Below are 21,976 nucleotides of genomic sequence, written 5' to 3' on the forward strand. Positions count from 1 at the left end.
AGATTTGTTTGGGCCAAGAAACACAAGGAATGGACATTAGACCAGTGGAAATCTGTGCTTTGGTCTGATGAGTCCAAATTTGAGATCTTTGGTTCCAACCGCCGTGTCTTTGTGAGACGCAGAAAAGGTGAACGGATGGATTCCACATGCCTGGTTCCCACTGTGAAGCATGGAGGAGGAGGTGTGATGGTGTGGGGGTGTTTTGCTGGTGACACTGTTGGGGATTTATTCAAAATTGAAGGCACACTGAACCAGCATGGCTACCACAGCATCCTGCAGCGACATGCCATCCCATCCGGTTTGCGCTTAGTTGGACGATCATTTATTTTTCAACAGGACAATGACCCCAAACACACCTCCAGGCTGTGTAAGGGCTATTTGACCAAGAAGGAGAGTGATGGAGTGCTGCGGCAGATGACCTGGCCTCCACAGTCACTGGACCTGAACCCAATCGAGATGGTTTGGGGTGAGCTGGACCGCAGAGTGAAGGCAAAGGGGCCAACAAGTGCTAAACACCTCTGGGAACTCCTTCAAGACTGTTGGAAAACCATTTCAGGTGACTACCTCTTGAAGCTCATGGAGAGAATGCCAAGAGTGTGCAAAGCAGTAATCAGAGCAAAGGGTGGCTATTTTGAAGAAACTAGAATATAAAACATGTTTTCAGTTATTTCACCTTTTTTTGTTAAGTACATAACTCCACATGTGTTCATTCATAGTTTTGATGCCTTCAGTGAGAATCTACAATGTAAATAGTAATGAAAATAAAGAAAACGCATTGAATGAGAAGGTGTGTCCAAACTTTTGGCCTGTACTGTATATATATATATATATATATATATATATATATAATTTTTTTTTATTAATTCATTGATTTTTTAATTTTTGTTGTCTTTTATTTCCTCTCGCTGATCTGGCTTCCCCTGTTTGTTTCTGGGTTGGTGGGGTTGACTTTTGTCCTTGTTGGTTTTACGTTTGCTTATTGATGCTGAGCACCGTTCTCACTTTCACCTTGTGCTACATTCCTGCTAATTAAAAAATCCTGGCATCCACTCAACTGAATTCAGTGCATGTCCTATTGATATGTCTCCGCTACTGTATTATTTTTGCGTTGGCACAATAGTGGATGTCTAAGCTGACATTGGGCAAGGATGGGGATTCAGTGAAGTAACATAAGTGTCATTATTCTTCTTCGCCTTCATGCATTCATCTTACTGCAGACTGTTTTCAGGTGGTTTAACAAGTTAGTTGTGCTGCTTTGCAGTGCAGACACAAGTTTCATGCACTCTTTGCATATGATTTGTTCCCTTCTAAATCTGAAATACTTCCAAACAACAGATGACGACTGTTGATGAATGGATCATTTTCATTTAGCTCGTCTGCAGTTGCAACATTTAGACAAGTTTTTCCACAGGGTGCATGTGTAACTGACAGCTCCCCCAAAGTGAAGGGTGCTCTTACGTTAGAGAACGCTTTTTTTGATATGCAGCTGTCAATTGGCGGAGCACACATTTTAATTCCATATCATTTCATTTTACTGTGGGAAGCCAAAGTTGTGATTGTGAATAAATTTCGATTACTTGTGCAACCCTATCACAGAGCAGAGGATTAGGTATTCAAATACAGTAGAGTACACTAATAAAGTGTCCTACCTGATCCTGTGTCCATGATGTTAGACTGTCCTCTACGATCAGCCACCAGCCGTGATGAACCGGGCATGCTGACTGGGTCTGAACGAACTGGTTGGATCCTGTGCACATAAAGGTTATGTACATTATAACACACATACAATGGAAACTTAGGCCCTTAGTTGTCTCTTTGAATGGATCTGGTTCCATGAATCCATTGGGATGATTTAAGCCATTGTTTCAGTGATTAAGTGTAAAGCTGTCTACATTAGAGGGATAGTTGTGGTGAAATCTATGATTCTAAGTATAATATTCCTATATACACTCTTGTTTGCATGATTTCTTGGAAATAAGAGTGATGGCATCCTAATTTGTTAAAATATATGCATGTATCTTTTGCAAACCGTCTTTATGGAGTTTTCTGATTATAAATTCATACAACAAAATCAAAACTTTAATACTGGGTTTATTATTGCTGATAGTGTCAAAGTACCTCAGGCTGTGTAAGTCCAGGTCATCTGTGTCAAAGTCCAACAGGGGCTGTTGGACATCAGTGGGGCCCTGGGACTGAAGGACTGAGGAGGAGGAGGAGATGACTGTGGTCTGACCTGAGGGGTGAATAGTCTTAAATTGAAATTGGGGGCCCATCCACAGGCGCCGGTGGGGCCCTGTATGGGTCACAATCTCCACCTGAAAATATAAAGATACCAATGCAATCTCTAAGTGAACATATCTTACACCTGTCTGTGTGTTCCTGTGGCCTGTTGTCCATATTCTATGATAAATAAAGCCCCCATTGTATATCATAACATCACATGCTCTCACACCTGAAATCTTCATGATTTTAATCAAATCAAACAAAGACTGCTTTATGACCACATAAAAAACTCCAGCTATCATAAAAATTTACAAGAGCAGCAGTGTGGGTACTTGGTATGATTCAGAGACATTTTTCTAATATTGCACAGTGAATTTTGCCAATCTCTACAATATAAAACTACAAATCCTTTCATTTTACCAGCTATTTATATGGTACTTTGGTTCTAGTTATTACTTTATTAATCGATGTTCCAAATTGATAATTTCATATATTTTATGAGACTAAGTTGATACGTTTATGCAATTAATAACTTTTTAAAAAAAAATCAATTATTCCTGACAGCCATTTAAATGCTTATTAACCTACACGTTCCCAACACCATGTTCATCATCTCAGTTTAATTCTTTGTTATCATGCTACCATATGCTAATTGACAATAAACACAGAGTACAGCTGAGGCTGATGGAAATACCATTAGTTTTGCAGGTATTTAGTCATAAATTTAAGTAATGTACAAATACAAGTTTTGACATGATGTAGGCGCTAGATAAAAGTTACAGGATCACCTAAGTTATTACATTTTATTCTGAGGTCAACATGAAGTTGTGTATCAAATTTCATGGTAATCCAATTGTTCAATTGTTGTCACATTTCAGTCAAAACCACTTAACGTGGCATTGTGGGGGCTCTGGAGGAAAAGTCAGGTGATCAGCAAAGTCATACGGATTTCTCAGTTGGGAGCAATGAATGCCTGAACAAAACGTCATGACAATCCATCCTATTGTTGTGAAGATATTCCAGTCTGGATCAGATTAGACACCTGACCCACAAAACGACCCACAGACTGACGCTGTCATCAAAAAAACATCTGTATAGCTCTCTAGACATACTCTCCTCTACCAATCCATCGACGTTTAGTCAAGAGTCCTGGTAGTTTTCCTGAGGACTTGTCATCAGTAGATTTAACATGGTTTAGCGTTGAGCCATGTGCCAATACTCATCAAATGCAGTACTCATATGAACTCAGTTACGTGACATCCAACTAAAAGCTTGCTGTACTCCTGCACCACTGAAAATCTGGGGATGCTGTCAGAACTTGTCAAAGTCTTGTGTGTGTTGGGAGTGCTAGCAGCATAATGGGAAACATTCCCAGGGGGTTAATAGAAGTATGACATGCGCAACAACATGGCAGCAATGCTGAGGTGAGGCCTACTGGGAGAATAAGATGGTGCTGGCATGGCAGGCAGTCCATTGGTGCCTGAACTGAGCAGCACTAATGCTGGCTGAAAGTAAGATAGGAGAGATCTACGGAGTGGGTGACTCATAAACATTGGACTATTACTGCCTGCTCCATTCTCCATCTCCTTTTTGCCTTGAATTTACTGACTAACCATCTCCTGCCTTGGTCTCCCACTTTTCATTGCTCTCACACGCTAACTCTGACTTTTCAACTCAACTCCCTGCAGCACTTAACACACCTCTATCTTTACTTCATACATGTTCATCTCTCACCTCAGCCGAGCTTTCAGCACACTCTCAAAGAGTGAGAGCTTACACTCCCTTTATTCTTCTGTGTGTCTGTGTTTATACACACATATGCATATACTCACTTAGATATAGGTGGTCCATCACAGCAGTGCAAATGGGCCAGAGAGGGAGGGAGGGAGGAGGATTGCCCCTTAGTGTGTATGTGCTTTGCCAATTAACACCATCAATGTCACGCCCAGCCATGGGGCTGAACAGCTGCCGGTGTGCTTTCTTTGCAATGGGATGGAAGGTCCAGATGTTACAGTCCCGTGCCAACCTTCAGGCCCCTCCCCCTCCCATCTTGATGGACACAGCCGATGACGTGTTGCTGCAGATTTGCCTTCATACCCATACCCTCTCTAGACTGGGCATCAAGCTAACTAATCGGCAAAACACATTTTCTTTCTCTCTCCCTCTCTCTCCCAAAAATCCAACTGGTCAATGCCAAGGTAGACATAAGTCTGTATAACTGCAGTGGCCTCAACCCATAAACAGCATGAACAAAATGCATGTAGCTACTGTGATGTCACTCATTGGTATGTGGACTCAGGTTTTGAAGCCTGACATTTTGAATTCAGCATTTTGGCAGTCATCAGTTTGGTTTCTTGGAGCCAGAAGTGACCGTATTTGGATGGGAGGGTGGATAGACTCAGAGACTATGGCAATGCCTCACAGACAGCATGGCACTCAGGTGGCCCCACCCTTACATATGAATAAATTTAAGCCTTAATATAAAGTAAAAGAGTCAGTGTTATAAAAATTCACCCCCTCCTACAGTTGCCATGAATGTTGAAAATGGCTATAAAAAACAAGACCATTTTTGTAACAGGCTGTAAACATGTTTATCTCTGCTGTAAAGTTGGACATTTTATGGGGATTGACTGACTTCCAGAGCCAGCCCGAACTGGACATCTGAGGAGCTTCAGTTTTTGGCACTTCCACACTGGCATTATTTTTTAACCCAGGAGGTTCTTGCATGGCTTTACTACATTAAATAGAAATGTGCATGCACTGGCCATGGTTTTATCAGAGAGGTACAGTGAGTCTTAAGGTGTCAGCATGCTTATTAGGTTATACAACATTGTCAGACAACGGGCTCTAGTTTTGCAGACCGGGCGCGGCGGAGGCGCAGCTCACCTGCGTGGAGTGGGTTTTACACACATCACACCAATCAAATGAGCCCCTCTCCTCGCCCTTAAATGCGCTGCACGAAGGTGTAATGAGAGTTTACTCAATTTGCCATGGCGGAAGAGAGCAGCAGCGTCAGATGGCCAAACTTCTCCCAGGAGGAAACTGATGTTTTGGTCCGGGAGGTCCAAGCTCGCAGTGTCTGAATATATGGAACTGCGAGCAGACCTCCACGGGCTGATGATGCAAAGGTAGCCTGGGAGGAAGTCACCACAATTATAAATCAATCTTGCATTTCTCTCGTGCGCGTGCGCTCTCTCTTTCTCTATCGCAGTCTCACTCGGTTTCTTTCCTTTTGACTTTTCTAAGATGACAGATGCTGAATATATACTCCCTATCTGATGCTGTGGCTGTTTGTGGTTGGCTGAGAGGGATATGAACTCATTAGTTTGCAACTGTGTTAATCAAATCAGGTTGGGTTTCCATTACGCGTGCCAAATGTGCCAAACGGTGCCAATCCCCTTTGATCTGACATCAGATGTGACAGGACAGTCGATATAGAGATACATTTATGTGCTGATTGCAGATAGTTGCATTGAATAGTGTTTTTTTGGATATTTATTGCATCGTTAATGTGCCTGATATTCTGGAAACCTGCCTGTGAGGTTTTGGTGACGTGTGCGCACTGTCTGCCGGTCAGCCAAACTTCCGCTTACACCGGCTGCGCTCCCCCTGCGCTGACAGTAGACGTGGTTTCAGTTGGCGAGCTTTTAGCGCACCTTCGGCGAAGCCTTTTGGCACGAAACTGTCTCTGCGCCAAGCTGGATCTATCGACACCTCCCCCTGCTGCGCCGCCACACCCATCTCAGCGCACCTCGGTCTGCCAAACTACCAAACTGAGCGCACTTGGGTTGCACTGCTCGAAACTAGCTCTGCGCAGGGTTCGCCACCCTGCGCCACCCTGAGCTGCGCCGGGAAACTAGAGCCCCATGTGTATAGACAAAAGTTTTTGTTCTTGTTTTGAAAGGCAATCCTCAAAAGTGGAATGAAAAGACGGCCTCAAATCTGCCTCCTGATTGCACTCCACCACCTCCCTGATGTCTCTCCACTTACTGTGTTATTTGCATATTTTTGTTGTCCCCATGTGAACATTCTTACAAATGGACAGACCAAGACACACTTTTGGATAGTCTTTTCTCACATTCAGTCATGATGTAGCACTTGGTTATAAACACAAAAAGTTAGGTTAAAACCCTCTTATACATCTGATTTGGTGGATTCAGATGTTTTTGACAATCCGAAAACATTATTACACATGATGTATTTCGGCTGTTGCAGTATGTGTTAGGACTGTGGTATATACAGTAACAAGAATCAAGAATCGACATGTCTTAACATCCTCAGACTCTTAATGTAACACAGTTGCAGCCAGGGTTCAAATGAAAAGTGGTGCAATTGATTCTCTTGACCCTTCGCTCATTCCCATCCCTCGAGTGCAGACTGGCCAATCATAGCGTAACTACAGCCAGCTCCGACCATGACTCTTGTTTGTTCTCCACCTATGTCTCCAATATTTGTTACCATATATCATTTTCTTATTGCCTTGTCTTATGTCCCCTCTTTTTGTCATCATAATGAGATACACCAGCTTTACACAGAGAGAGACTGCAGTAAAATAGGTGTAGCAGAATGAGTTAAATCTAAATGAAACAGGAGGGAGAATTATGAAATAGAAGAACCAAAGTTAAATCACAAGAGTAGTACTATCAATCAACTGCTATGAACTAGTCACACCCTTTCCATCACATCAAAATTGACAGATCTTTCTCCAAAAAAAGGGTGCAACTGGAAAACTACCTCGTAGGCCTTGTCTTGTTTTGATTGGGTCTTTTTATCCTAAATTTATTGATAGTTGGAAATTTTTCAAAGGAGCTACATCCAAATCATCTTAGGTGAGAGCTAAGGTTAAAATAACCTAAGGAATACATCACTACCACTGCTCTGACAGGATGCTGACAAAAATCGAGGTTAGTGCAATGGATAGTTTTGCTCCTGGCAAACTATCATGGCAGATATGGACCAGGGCCTGTGCAAGCTAAGTGGGGTGCATTTTAACCAATCAATTATGCATGCAGCGGAATTATTGATGGTAAAAATGTAGTGGGTTACCTGCCGACACCAGAGATGAGTGCATTGAGGGTTAACCAAGCTGAAAAACAAGGGGGTATGTACATTTTTTTTAAAACATTCTTTGACCAAATGCTGTGAACACTTCAGCACAATTTAGGATGTCAATTGTGATTAGGAGGAAGCCACAAAGTCATCCCATTTAATTCAGCAAGAAGAGTAAATGTGACTGAATCCAAAGAATTAATGTCCAAATGCTGAATGCAAATATGAACAGACAAGATCATGTTAAAGTAGAATACATTGAAGAATAAATCCTTGCAGTGACAGACTGGGTATTTGGAGTACTAATCCTCAATTTTATATCAAATGCATACTTTTTACTTGGGATGGGAGGATGGCATGTTCCAACCACAATCCTATTTTGTTCTCCTAAACTCTGAAAGGTTGAATTTCAGAGCATTCTGCCAAATCAGGGTAAAAATCCAGATGAGATAATGCCTTAAACCTGCACTTAGTGCAGTTTGGCCACTTGGGGCAGTAAAACAAGCCAAAAACAAATAACTGATGTTATCACCAAACAATTTCCCGTTTACAGATCCAGCAGACACAGAGCAACATAAGCATTTATTTGGACAAATATGAGTCTGATATTCCTCCTTCTTCTATTTCTGTGTTGGCCTCCACCAGCTCCTCAGGGAAGTAATCAGCTTTCTGCTAAATGCTCCACTAAGTTCATCAGTTTGGTGTTGGTGTGGTAGCATCCATTGGGTTTAACAGTGCTTTCTTGCTTAAAACAGCTTTCTTCTGTAGCTGGAAACAACCCTAATGAGAGAGGAGTTACCAGAACAACACAACAATAAAGAAGAGGCTAAAGAGGCTAAAAAAGCTCTGTCCAGCTGAAGGGAAATGCAGAGGAAAATGATAATTATCTTCATTTCTGCAAACTACCCCCTTTCTTTCATATACAGTACAGGCCAAAAGTTTGGACACACCTTGTCATTCAATGCGTTTTCTTTATTTTCATGACTATTTACATTGTAGATTCTCACTGAAGGCATCAGAACTATGAATGAACACATGTGGAGTTAACAAAAAAAGGTGAAATAACTGAAAACATGTTTTATATTCTAGTTTCTTCAAAATAGCCACCCTTTGCTCTGATTACTGCTTTGCACACTCTTGGCATTCTCTCCATGAGCTTCAAGAGGTAGTCACCTGAAATGGTTTTCCAACAGTCTTGAAGGAGTTCCCAGAGGTGTTTAGCACTTGTTGGCCCCTTTGCCTTCACTCTGCGGTCCAGCTCACCCCAAACCATCTCCATTGGGTTCAGGTCCGGTGACTGTGGAGGCCAGGTCATCTGCCGCAGCACTCCATCACTCTCCTTCTTGGTCAAATAGCCCTTACACAGCCTGGAGGTGTGTTTGGGGTCATTGTCCTGTTGAAAATAAATGATCGTCCAATTAAACGCAAACCGGATGGGATGGCATGTCGCTGCAGGATGCTGTGGTAGCCATGCTGGTTCAGTGTGCCTTCAATTTTGAATAAATCCCCAACAGTGTCACCAGCAAAACACCCCCACACCATCACACCTCCTCCTCCATGCTTCACAGTGGGAACCAGGCATGTGGAATCCATCTGTTCACCTTTTCTGCGTCTCACAAAGACACGGCGGTTGGAACCAAAGATCTCAAATTTGGACTCATCAGACCAAAGCACAGATTTCCACTGGTCTAATGTCCATTCCTTGTGTTTCTTGGCCCAAACAAATCTCTTCTGCATGTTGCCTCTCCTTAGCAGTGCTTTCCTAGCAGCTATTTGACCATGAAGGCCTGATTCGCGCAGTCTCCTCTTAACAGTTGTTCTAGAGATGGGTCTGCTGCTAGAACTCTGTGTGGCATTCATCTGGTCTCTGATCTGAGCTGCTGTTAACTTACGATTTCTGAGGCTGGTGACTCGGATGAACTTATCCTCAGAAGCAGAGGTGACTCTTGGTCTTCCTTTCCTGGGTCGGTCCTCATGTGTGCCAGTTTCGTTGTAGCGCTTGATGGTTTTTGCGACTCCACTTGGGGACACATTTAAAGTTTTTGCAATTTTTACGGACTGACTGACCTTCATTTCTTAAAGTAATGATGGCCACTCGTTTTTCTTTAGTTAGCTGATTGGTTCTTGCCATAATATGAATTTTAACAGTTGTCCAATAGGGCTGTCGGCTGTGTATTAACCTGACTTCTGCACAACACAACTGATGGTCCCAACCCCATTGATAAAGCAAGAAATTCCACTAATTAACCCTGATAAGGCACACCTGTGAAGTGGAAACCATTTCAGGTGACTACCTCTTGAAGCTCATGGAGAGAATGCCAAGAGTGTGCAAAGCAGTAATCAGAGCAAAGGGTGGCTATTTTGAAGAAACCAGAATATAAAACATGTTTTCAGTTATTTCACCTTTTTTTGTTAAGTACATAACTCCACATGTGTTCATTCATAGTTTTGATGCCTTCAGTGAGAATCTACAATGTAAATAGTCATGAAAATAAAGAAAACGCATTGAATGAGAAGGTGTGTCCAAACTTTTGGCCTGTACTGTACACTTGCATGATCTTGTTTCATTTAAAACTATTCATTTGAGCTGTTTTGATTTGCTCCTTGAGAAATAAAGCTGTGTCCTCCAAAAATCTAAAAGTCCCCCTCCAGACACATTTTTAAGTATGTGAAAATGCCTAGGGGGGGAATCACCAGAGAACACACCATACTATATTGTCCCCATACTTAGGTCACTTAGGTCACAATACAATATTATTGACATTGCGATATGCTGAGTATTACGATAAAACATAATTCCATACATTACCTTTTTTACAACTGCAAATTATTTCCCAAAAGGACAACTTTGTCAACATCAGTTTTACCGTATACGGTAAAAAGTTTTGAGTCTGTTCATCTGACTTTAATCATTTTTATTGCTGCAAAATGTGATGCAAAGCAGACAGGTCAGCAATGGTCTGATGTGACATTTGTGTTCTGCTCTAGTTTGGAGAAGATGAGACAGCAGTCATCAGTTCCCTGTGAGATAATGTGCTGTTATAGTCGTGGAAAAATTCACTGATCTTGATGTCCAGGCATCACAAGTTAATGCCACCATTCCTGCTGTACTCAAAGATTCCTCAACTTTATGCTTTGCTTCTGTAGAGCTTGGGTATGGCTCTGTCGGTGAAAAAAGACACCAGTGTATGGTCATAGATGCTTGCAAGTGAAGTAGGTGATGGACTGTGTTGTTTTCTTAGCTCTCTCAGAGTTGGATGGTAGTTCTGTAGTGTGTCCAGTGTCGGCTGATTTTTCAGCAGGGCAAGTTTAGCATTAGCTTGGTAGTCAGTGGCTAACGCAGTCTCTGGATGGTGGAGTATGAGGTGAGCCCTCATGTTCGTCCTGTTCTCAGAGTATTTTATTCTCATATGACACTGCTTACAAATCACATGTGTCATATCCAAGTCCTCCTTTCCTTTCATGTTAAAACATCCAAAATAAGTCCAGACATTTGACTTTAATGCCGACAGTGCCTCCATCTTTGTTTTGATTAACTTCCTGCCAAATGCCACTGACTGAGACCTCTGCAGACCTCACCAGCAAAAAAACCATCAGTATCATCTAGTGGACTGAAAAAGCAATTAATTTGATTATTTTAGTACTAAAAGTTGTATTAAAATGTGTACTTGCAAAATTTAATAATGTATATAGTAAAGGCTCGATACTAGGCGTCCGTGTATCAATACAATATCAAAGCAAAATACTGCAATACTATGCTGAAGCATTTTTTTCCCACCACTAATCCTCATACTAATTTTTTGTTTAACAATTTTCCCACATAATAGTTCAAAGAAAAAACAATGTAAAAGGACCTGAAGCACACTGACTCTTCAATTCTGAATCTGGCCTCTGCCCCACTCACCATCCTTGCTGTAGGTTTAATTTTTATTTTTTCCTTTCTCCAGCACTAACAAACACCTAGGATGACCAGGTAAAAAGCAGTCAACATCAAGATGGCTACATTAGCTCAGAGGAAACATCGAAAAGATTCAGGTATGCATGATTGAGCCGAGGTCAGACCCAGACTCGGATGAGGAGTCTGTTGTGCACCAAAATCAGCAACTACCACACGCATTAGAACATTAAGTTTAGCTGGCTTTTTTAATTTGCTTATGTTGTTTGTTGGTTTGTAGGCTAACCAGCAGTGGCTTACACAGTGCTAATGGTTGTGAAACATACAATAACATCTGCTATAATGGGGGTCTGGTGGGCAGTGGAACGAAGCACCAAAGGTTTCAGGTGTATTTGCCAGTGTTGTGTCAAAATGTTCCCCAGGCCATAGGTGTTTCCCATATTAGACAGTGATTGGTTTTTCTATTAGAGGCATACCTAATGTAGTTCGTCTGGAGTAAAATTAAATCTCTGATTGCAGGGAATGTGAAAACGCCTCCCTCAGGGTATCTGCAGGTTTCAGTAAGTTAAATTTAAGACTTTTTAAGACCTTTTTAACGCCACCTTGAATGGAATTTAAGACCGAAAAAACTATAAATATAAGCGATGGTTGGGGGATCCCACTGTACTATAACCAGTGCTTAATTTGTAAAATTAGAAGTGGGGGAACACTTTTTTAAGCGGCACCAGAGCTGCTTCACTGCGCAACTCCGAATGGAATGGTTGTGACATCTAGTGTTGTCACGGTACCAAAACTGGGACCCACAGTATGATACCAGTGAAAGTATCACGGTTCTGAGTAGTATCATGATACCACAGCAAAAATGAGGCAGATGTGCCTTTTGTCATTTATAAAAAAGATAAATCACTTTTCTATAATACATCACTGATATTTCAATGGAATAAATTACTTATTGACTTATTCATAAAAAAACAGCATCTGTAAGTGATCCATAGGGGGGATAAAAATAAAATAATTAAATAAAATAAAAATCAACCAGCCACCCTCCTCCCCTGACAAGTAAAGAACAGTCCCTAAAGTGCGGTGAGGTTTGTGGACCGTTAGCTGCCACAGAGAGAAATGTGAACGGCAGTCATGACGCCAACAAAAGAGGAAATTAGGCTACTGAGACCTGGAGTCGGACTTCTCTGTCGCCGCCGGTAAGCCGTTATTTTGCGCTGCAGAGCCGCAGTAGGCTATTTGACCACCGTATTCCTGTCTGTGACCCCCGTTCAACCCACAACCTGCATGATTCGCCTTTTGTTTCTGCTGCTGGTTGAAATCTGGGGAACTGCCCATTGGTCCGACATCCCATTGTTCCGACCATATTAAACTCATTGTTCCGAAGTCTGTTCCGAAATCATCATGATGCCCTGTGGTTAAGGTCTGGTTAGGTTTAGGCACAAAAACCACTTGGTTAGGGTCAGGAAAAGATCATGGTGTGGGTTAAAATGAAAAAGAAAGTGACAAATACATAAGCTGTGAGCCTGCTCCGCCTCAAGCCGGTCGCGGCGCACCATACACCCGCCGCGAGCCGGTCAGCCCCGCGGACAGTCGGACTAATGGGATGTCGAACCAATGGGCTGTCGAACCAATGACATGGACCCGAAATCTGTACTCACACAGCGTGCTGAATGATTTATTTTGCTGGCACAAAACTATTTTTAGTCGCAAATGCAAGTAAAATGCTCACACGTAGAGCTCTGTGGAAAACAAATCACTGCCGACAAGTAAAAAGTCATAAATACTAACTTTCACTGCTCAAAGATACTCACATGTCTGGAAAACAAACCACTACAGCAGCATATTGAGTGCCAGGTGGCCAGCGCGCGCCGTTAAGCCCTTTTCACACAGAGCGCGCAAAGCGCAGACCTCCGCTGATGAACCCATTCATTGTGTATGTGCTACCACCAGCACACGCCGTTACTGGACAGCGCATGGATACTCACAGAAAAGTGCCGCGAGAATAAAAAAAAAGAAAATAAATAAAGTCAGATTAAATATTCTTTTCGCAACAATTTTAAGACCTTTGAGTAATGAATTTAAGACCAATCCGAGACATTTCTAATGAATTTAAGATATTTTCAGGCCTTACTTTTAGATACATGAATTTAAGACTTTTTAAAGACTTTTCAAGGATCCGCGGATACCCTGCTCCCTGGTAACAAATTTTGCACAGATACAAGACGCTTTCAAGCTATTGTCAAGCATTGTCAAGAGGTGCGCCAGAGCCAACGGCGAGCACTGTACACGACATAGACATTGTTATCAAGGCTGTTCTAATCAACAAGTCCTCATAGTATCGCCTGACTTCATAGTTTTACTTCGCTCCCTTCCATTCTTAAAATCCTGGCAAAACAGGTAGCCTATGTTGTCATGGCTACGCATCAGTGTGAATTAGGGGTGTGCCATATCATATTGTTCATGATAGTACTGGTATAATTTTTAATATAATATGAAAAATTCACATCATGATACTCACAATATTTCGACTTGTCGACATATTGACGTCATACTGTTACCCACAGCAACATCAAGCATGGCTGAAAGAGAAATGATTACAGACTCTGTGGTGGTTCCATAAAGACAAACAGCTTCAGTAGTGTAGAATAAACTGTAGTTTCCTGAATGTTTCATGAACAGCTCTGAACTTCTCAGACTTTCATAGCGACTTACCACTCAGAGGGAACTCATTCGGCGGCTCCTCTGACAGCAGCACAGCGTCTCCCCCTATCCTCTCTCACCATGCACATGAAAAAACTACATATATGTGATGTAGCATAGCACTGTAGTATATATATATATATATATATATATGTGTGTGTGTGTGTGTGTGTGTGTGTGTGTGTGTGTGTGTATACGTACAGTACAGGCCAAAAGTTTGAACACACCTTCTCATTCAATGCATTTTCTTTATTTTCATGACTATTTACATTGTAGATTCTCACTGAAGGCATCAAAACTATGAATGAACACATGTGGAGTTATGTACTTAACAAAAAAAGGTGAAATAACTGAAAACATGTTTTATATTCTAGTTTCTTCAAAATAGCCACCCTTTGCTCGGATTACTGCTTTGCACACTCTTGGCATTCTCTCCATGAGCTTCAAGAGGTAGTCACCTGAAATGGTTTCCACTTCACAGGTGTGCCTTATCAGGGTTAATTAGTGGAATTTCTTGCTTTATCTATGGGGTTGGGACCATCAGTTGTGTTGTGCAGAAGTCAGGTTAATACACAGCCGACAGCCCTATTGGACAACTGTTAAAATTCATATTATGGCAAGAACCAATCAGCTAACTAAAGAAAAACGAGTGGCCATCATTACTTTAAGAAATGAAGGTCAGTCAGTCCGGAAAATTGCAAAAACTTTAAATGTGTCCCCAAGTGGAGTCGCAAAAACCATCAAGCGCTACAATGAAACTGGCACACATGAGGACCGACCCAGGAAAGGAAGACCGAGAGTCACCTCTGCTTCTGAGGATAAGTTCATCCGAGTCACCAGCCTCAGAAATCGCAAGTTAACAGCAGCTCAGATCAGAGACCAGATGAATGCCACACAGAGTTCTAGCAGCAGACCCATCTCTAGAACAACTGTTAAGAGGAGACTGCGCGAATCAGGCCTTCATGGTCAAATAGCTGCTAGGAAACCACTGCTAAGGAGAGGCAACAAGCAGAAGAGATTTGTTTGGGCCAAGAAACACAAGGAATGGACATTAGACCAGTGGAAATCTGTGCTTTGGTCTGATGGGTCCAAATTTGAGATCTTTGGTTCCAACCGCCGTGTCTTTGTGAGACGCAGAAAAGGTGAACGGATGGATTCCACATGCCTGGTTCCCACTGTGAAGCATGGAGGAGGAGGTGTGATGGTGTGGGGGTGTTTTGCTGGTGACACTGTTGGGGATTTATTCAAAATTGAAGGCACACTGAACCAGCATGGCTACCACAGCATCCTGCAGCAACATGCCATGCCATCCCATCCGGTTTGCGTTTAGTTGGACGATCATTTATTTTTCAACAGGACAATGACCCCAAACACACCTCCAGGCTGTGTAAGGGCTATTTGACCAAGAAGGAGAGTGATGGAGTGCTGCGGCAGATGACCTGGCCTCCACAGTCACCGGACCTGAACCCAATGGAGATGGTTTGGGGTGAGCTGGACCGCAGAGTGAAGGCAAAGGGGCCAACAAGTGCTAAACACCTCTGGGAACTCCTTCAAGACTGTTGGAAGACCATTTCAGGTGACTACCTCTTGAAGCTCATGGAGAGAATGCCAAGAGTGTGCAAAGCAGTAATCAGAGCAAAGGGTGGCTATTTTGAAGAAACTAGAATATAAAACATGTTTTCAGTTATTTCACCTTTTTTTGTTAAGTACATAACTCCACATGTGTTCATTCATAGTTTTGATGCCTTCAGTGAGAATCTACAATGTAAATAGTCATGAAAATAAAGAAAACGCATTGAATGACAAGGTGTGTCCAAACTTTTGGCCTGTACTGTATGTATGTGTGTATATATATATATATATATATATATATATATATATATATACACAGATCCCAGGGTACTTTTTTGTATTCTGGAACTGTTCATATGTGTAATCTGTGGTAGGTTTTATTTTGTGAACTATCAATATTGACATACACTGATATACAGAATCTGAATCTTACTCTGAGTTACTGTTGTTTACAAACTAAAGAAATGAGAGATCATTTTTCTTTAGTTTTTCCTGAATATTTGAGTGCAAACTGTTAAGTTGACATGTAAAACTACATCACTTATTTTGTTGCAATTCTATGTTCTCCTGATATTATTTCAGGGCCATATTGCCCACCCCTAGTGTGGACTTCAAATGACGTTAGATTCAGGTGGATATGTTGGTCTCTAGTTGATCATGGAAAATCAAATCAGTTAGAGTGGGCACAATGACTGAAGATGGAAACAGAGTGTAACCAGTTAACAGTTCTGTCTGATGTCAGGCAACATTATTCACTCTGAATCCTGTTTACAGCAAAGAGTAGTCTTCTATTTTATGTAAGGCACATATCCAAAAACAAAACTAAACAGATTAAAAAAAAAAACAACCTAACGTAAAGAAAAAAAAAATGTTTTGCTTTGCTTAACGGACATGTGCTTTTGTGCTAAACCCTCATTACACCACTGTTTGACCATGTGCTGGATGCTAATAAATAATCAATGCCAAAACAAAAGATTTACTGATTTCCACTTAAAATAAATCACTACAAAATAAAAAGCCTTAAGGCCTTTAGTACTGGATTGCAATGGATGACAATGGGACAGTGCTTTGTGAAGATATACAACATATGGAAACAAACGCATAAAAAAAAAAAAAAAGTCAGAGCCACAATCAAACTCTTAACGTTTTCTTAAAGGAGCTATATGTAAGAAATCTAAAGAAAATAGTCGTAAAATCCTCCTAATATGTCACAGAGACTAAGGAATAATGTTCATATAACATACTGATCTCACCGACAACAATAGTACAGCCAGAATATTCGCATTTAAAAAAAAAAATACAGTCTGCAAATCATGTCTTTGTTTTGAATTTGTGTTTTGGCCTGTTGCGCCACCCACCGCCGTCTACCAGTCACGCAGTCAGTAGAGTCTCAGCATCAGTTAAAGTTATGACTGAGCTACAGCAGCACGGCAAACAGCGTTAGCAGTGTCCAAGTACATAGCATTAGCAGCCGGCTCCTCCGCTGTATCCCGGCAGCAGCGTTAGCAGCAGAGAAGCCGGACTTGCTCGAACGGTCTGCTGGAAAACCGAAGATCAAGGACGCAGCGACGCGGCCGCCCGTGGGCAAACAAATCAGTCTCCAGCGTGGCCACATTCTTACATACATCGCCTTTAAAGAATCAGTACTCTTTTTCACAGAGCCAACTAAGTAAGCTTAACTTAGACCACGGCAACTGAACTGTGGGTGTGATCTGAGTGGCAACCAACAAATCTGAGTAATGAAGCCACTGCAAAAGTGACAGAAACTACAGTTCACTGACTGGCCACTTCATGATAGCTCCAAAACAGAGTTAATCCCCATAGACCCCCATGTTACAATGCCCAAATTTACAGCAGAAATGAACATGTTTGCAGCCTGGTACAAAAAACAGTTTTAGTCTGTTTAGCTAATTTCAACATTCATGACAACTGTACAAGGGTTACTTTTTTTTTGTTTTTTACAGCTCACGCATTTGCATTTTATTAAGGCTTAAATTTACGCATATTTAAGGGCGGGGCTGCTTTAGTGACAGGCTGTCTGCAAGGCCTCACTACAGTCTGTGAGCAAGCTCCACCCCCCCACTCCTCCACAGCTCCAGTCTCTCATCCAAAGATGGTCACTTCTGGCTCCAAAAATCCAAGATGACGATGGCCAAAATGCTGAACTTGAGGCTTTAAAGCAGCAGTCCACAAACCAATGACATCCACATCCATTATTTAATACAGTATATGGTGTGATCTCACTGATTGTCAGGTAATATCAGTCACCTGTCTGCTTGTCACAGACTAACTTAATGTCACTGTAATGTTGGTTAAGGTAGAGGTCTGACCTGAGAGAGCCACTCCTCGTCCTCCTGACCACTGTGGTCTGATGCCAAGCTGTCTGACGACTCATGACGGGTGATTGGGCCTGGACTTCCTGGGGGCATCGCTGACAGAACACACGCACATACGCACGCACACACACGCACACACACACACACACACACACACACACACACAAACACACACATCAAATTATATGATGTTCCAACCAATTATGACATTTGATATTTTGAAGCTGACAGTATTTTGTAACGATGTCCAATATCATCATAGTTTTCAGGGGGAAAGTATCTCTGATAATCAAAGTACTTAGTGTTTCCTATTTAAGTCCATAAGTCCTACATAAGTGTAAAGGCATCTAACATTATAAAATATGACAATGATGCAGTTATCAGAGAGGAATATCAAAAAGGCAAAGCTGATTGAGCAGTCAAAGCTGGGCAGTGAATCACATAACTATTTACATAAATCAGCCTGTGAGGGAAAATTATTACTGACTACTAGTTTATTAAAGTGTCTTAGAGTCATTAGGCTTTGACTTTGATGGTGTTTGACTGGAAATACTAATATATCTAAGCTGAAGTCAGTGGCAGCAGTTAAAGAGAGGAACAGTGTGTGTGTGTGTGTGTGTGTGTGTGTGTGTGTGTGTGTGTGTGTGTGTGTGTGTGTTATAAAGGGGAAAAAAAGAAAGAGTGACAGAGAGACCCGGGGACAGATGAGGCTCTTGCAGGCTTGAATAAGCAGGTGTGGAGAATGAGACCTAATGTGTAGAATCAGACCTCTCCCTGTCTCCCACCTCAGAGATGGGTCTTGTTTAACACAGGAATGGCTATTAAAGCTGTCAAGTACACATTGGGAGCACAGGAGGTGCTTCGGTCTTTATATACACACACACACACACACACACACAGACACAGACACACACACACACACTATGAGGGGTGAAACGTATCAGTGAACACACACACACTGCATTCCCTGCGTACTTGATACGTGTACATTAAATGTGCAACCATCAACGTGTACTTACTTCGCGTGCACTGCGCATGCATTCACCGTGTACTTGTCACACATGCAATGCGTATGTATTCACTGTGTACTTGTTACACATGCAATGCATGTGCAATGCCTGCACACGCCTAGACGTGTGGTTATTAGATGTGTGTGCGTTGACACGTCATGTGATCGCAGGGGTCAAAAGTGTCAGCTCAAAGCAACAACGCGTCGTGTGACAAGTAGCATGTCATACGAAAATCATTATAAATTTCAATAGAATAAACTTGCCTGATTAACTGAAAACAATTATACAATAACGAAAAAAATAATAGCCTATCGAAAATATAAGTCAAGTAAATTGATCATCTGAAAAAAGCCCATTTTACTGCGCTGAGACTCACAGCGAGCAACTGACACTGAAGTGTCCCAAAATGCGTGTGGCAGATCATCTGTTATAATATCTGCAGCTTTATATCAAGGAAAAAATGTGTCTCATGAAATTGTTATATTTTTAATGTAAACTGTAAATGTATGTCTATTTAACGTTTAGAGTGATTCCAGCATATGGTAGTCTGAGTAGACTGTTAGCATTGTGACTGAAAATATTAGTAGAACCACTTTCTTCAGGTGGCGGCTGGCTTAACTCGCCAATAATGCGCTGAGAAAAATGTTTGAAGTCCAAAAAAGTAATTTATTACCAAAAAAGTCATTAAAACAGTTTTCACAATTGAAATTATACTTTGTTCAAACAAAATCTTCAATATGACACTTTATCTTTGGTTAATTTTATGTCAAACATTTTTTTAAAGATGTACACTCCACAGACAGAAACCACCGCACGGAGCGAGGTTTTTGAGTGCACTCGGCTTTCAGTTATAACTGACAGGACTGCAAATATAACACAAACACTTAAGATGTCATACTTTAAATCAAACTCTTAACTGGCCGGATCAACGAGACCCTCCTTGTGGTGCTGGTCCGACAGTGCAGTGGAGGTTCTAGCGCTGGAACACTGAGCGGCTGACAGCGTCACAGACGCCCGCACACACAAAGCTGGAAAGCCTGAGGACACTCCTAATTCCCCGATCCTTAACTAACCTCCACCCTTCCCTCGGAACTTCTCCACCAACGCTGGCTATCTTTTTATCTTTTTATTTCCTTTCCTTGTGCAGGCACTATTTTTAACACTTCCACAACAGATCATTTGTTAGCCTATAATAATAGGATACTTGCAGCTTTATGTTGTTAATGAATTTAAAACATACATTTTAAGGTCAAGAAAGTCATACTTTGTGGTACAACTGTTGAGATATAAACTTTTTAATTAGAAAGACTACACAGGAGGAGGTATGACCGGCGTAGGGTTCCCAGGGGGGTCTGAGGACTAGGGAGACCCACATGTTGTGGAACAACTACCGTCAGACCCTGCTCACTAATCCTGAGCACTCATCCTGGGCGCAGAATCCACCGAAAAAGCAGATCTACAAACCCACCATCCATGGCACATAGTTTGATCGCATATGATTTAATGTATTAATTAGATATCACCCTTAAATAATGATATATTAACTGGGTTAAGTCATAGTGACCTAACCATTAATTAATTAGGCTAATGGTGTGGACCATTAATTGATGAGTTAATGGTGAATTAATGTATGAGTTCATCATTAAATGTATAAATGTTAGTTAGGCCTGCCTCAATATCTTAAATCAAACTGTTAACGCTATGAGGTTGATGTGGGCAATTGCTCATGAAATAGCATTCACTCCAAGATAGGACGGACATTGAAAGAAACTAGAAGAACTGAACTTTCCATAGCTGTGAGTTGCTTGTTGGAGCGACATCCCAGTGCTGAGAAATACAGCATTGAATTAATGTAATGGAAATCATCTGCACACACATTTGCCTACACAGGCTAGCCTACTTGTTTACATAACTTATGAACTCGTTTGCACAGATATGAAACAAATGGAGGAAGAACTGAAGCAGCTTTGTGATGATGCTACTCAAACATTTTCACACGTTATGAGGACAGACCAAACTTATTCTGCAAAGTAGCCTATGGTTTACTAATTTCCCATTTAACTGTTATCACAGACTTGTCTCTCCGTTGTATAAATCAAAAAGTTCATATAACTTTGTGACTTGCTGCATATCATAAATAAACAGCAGATCAACCAAAGTATTTTTGAGAGATTCGGCTTTTAATCAACAGCACATTGATATTGACAGATTCCAGACAACCTCAGTTATACAGTTACATTAACTGGAGAGTGGTTTGACTTATTACAATAAATATAGAGTCAATAATAAAGGTGGTGATGTTTAGTTTAAAGATATACATTTAATTTATCCAATAAAAGAAATTCTTTAAATGTACAGACCGTCTGTCTGAATCCTATGTATTCTGCAAACTGACACAGAAACTATTGTTCATTTATTTTATGAATGTATTTATGTTCAATTATTTTGGATTTATGTTGACAATTTGATTCTTTCTGTGGGGTTAAGATTAATTTGCTAAAAAAAAAAAGAAAAAAGAAAAAAAAAGGACATTACTTTTTATTCGGAGAAAAACAATATGGACAGAAGACATCTTTTATTTTTAAACCACCGTATTTTAGATGGAAAGTTTCATATCCACAAAAGCAAGTGGACGGAAAGGAAATCCAATATACACCAGTTAAAATATGAACTGACCAATATGAAAGCCATCAGGACTTTGAATGTTTATGAAGCCTTAAAATCCTCTCTATAACTTGAATGTACTCACGACTTTGTATATTTGTTTTTATTTATTTACATTCATGTTCATGAATTAAAATAAAATTGGAGGGAAAAAAACAGTTACACAATAATGAAAAGATATCCCGGCTGCCAGCATTTTCTGGTGAGATAGGCTATGTTAAACAGAAAATAGTGGGGAAATGTCTGGAGGAACTCTAGAGGAAAGAGAAGTTGCAGAAGAGCGGGCTTCATTATAGAGCAGCTACAGTGGCAGTAGAATTAATGTAAGTGCATTTTCTAGAAAATAGCTCTTTTAAAATAAGAAAAGTCAAATATGAGGTGTTTTCTCTTTTTTTCTTATTCTACATCAGAATCAAATGAAATTTAATGTGTGACATTCTGAGGTGGTCTACTATCAATCTGAAGTGACCATCCTCTGGAAACGTGAGATTTCATTTTTATTCAAAATAAAAATGAAATCTCTA

The 21,976-nt window shown here is 41.0% G+C and overlaps 1 protein-coding gene across 7 annotated transcripts in view; it reads right to left on the minus strand.

Annotated features, from left to right (window-relative positions):
- Window positions 1-21,976, minus strand: part of bcas3 (BCAS3 microtubule associated cell migration factor) — a 937,438-nt gene that overhangs the window by 556,260 nt on the left and 359,202 nt on the right. For all 7 annotated transcript variants that reach the window (XR_007449398.1, XM_049576752.1, XM_049576750.1 and 4 more), the window contains 3 exons: window positions 17,773-17,873; window positions 2,119-2,315; window positions 1,650-1,747 (listed from right to left, as the gene is read on the minus strand). Coding sequence is in view for 6 of the 7 variants with exons in the window: in XM_049576752.1 (XP_049432709.1) it covers window positions 1,650-1,747; window positions 2,119-2,315; window positions 17,773-17,873 (396 nt within the window). In the remaining variant the exon portion in view is untranslated. The remainder of the gene's footprint in view (window positions 1-1,649; window positions 1,748-2,118; window positions 2,316-17,772; window positions 17,874-21,976) is intronic.

The sequence above is a fragment of the Epinephelus fuscoguttatus genome, linkage group LG5 (genome assembly GCF_011397635.1).
Source record: "Epinephelus fuscoguttatus linkage group LG5, E.fuscoguttatus.final_Chr_v1".
Lineage (NCBI taxonomy): Eukaryota > Metazoa > Chordata > Actinopteri > Perciformes > Serranidae > Epinephelus > Epinephelus fuscoguttatus.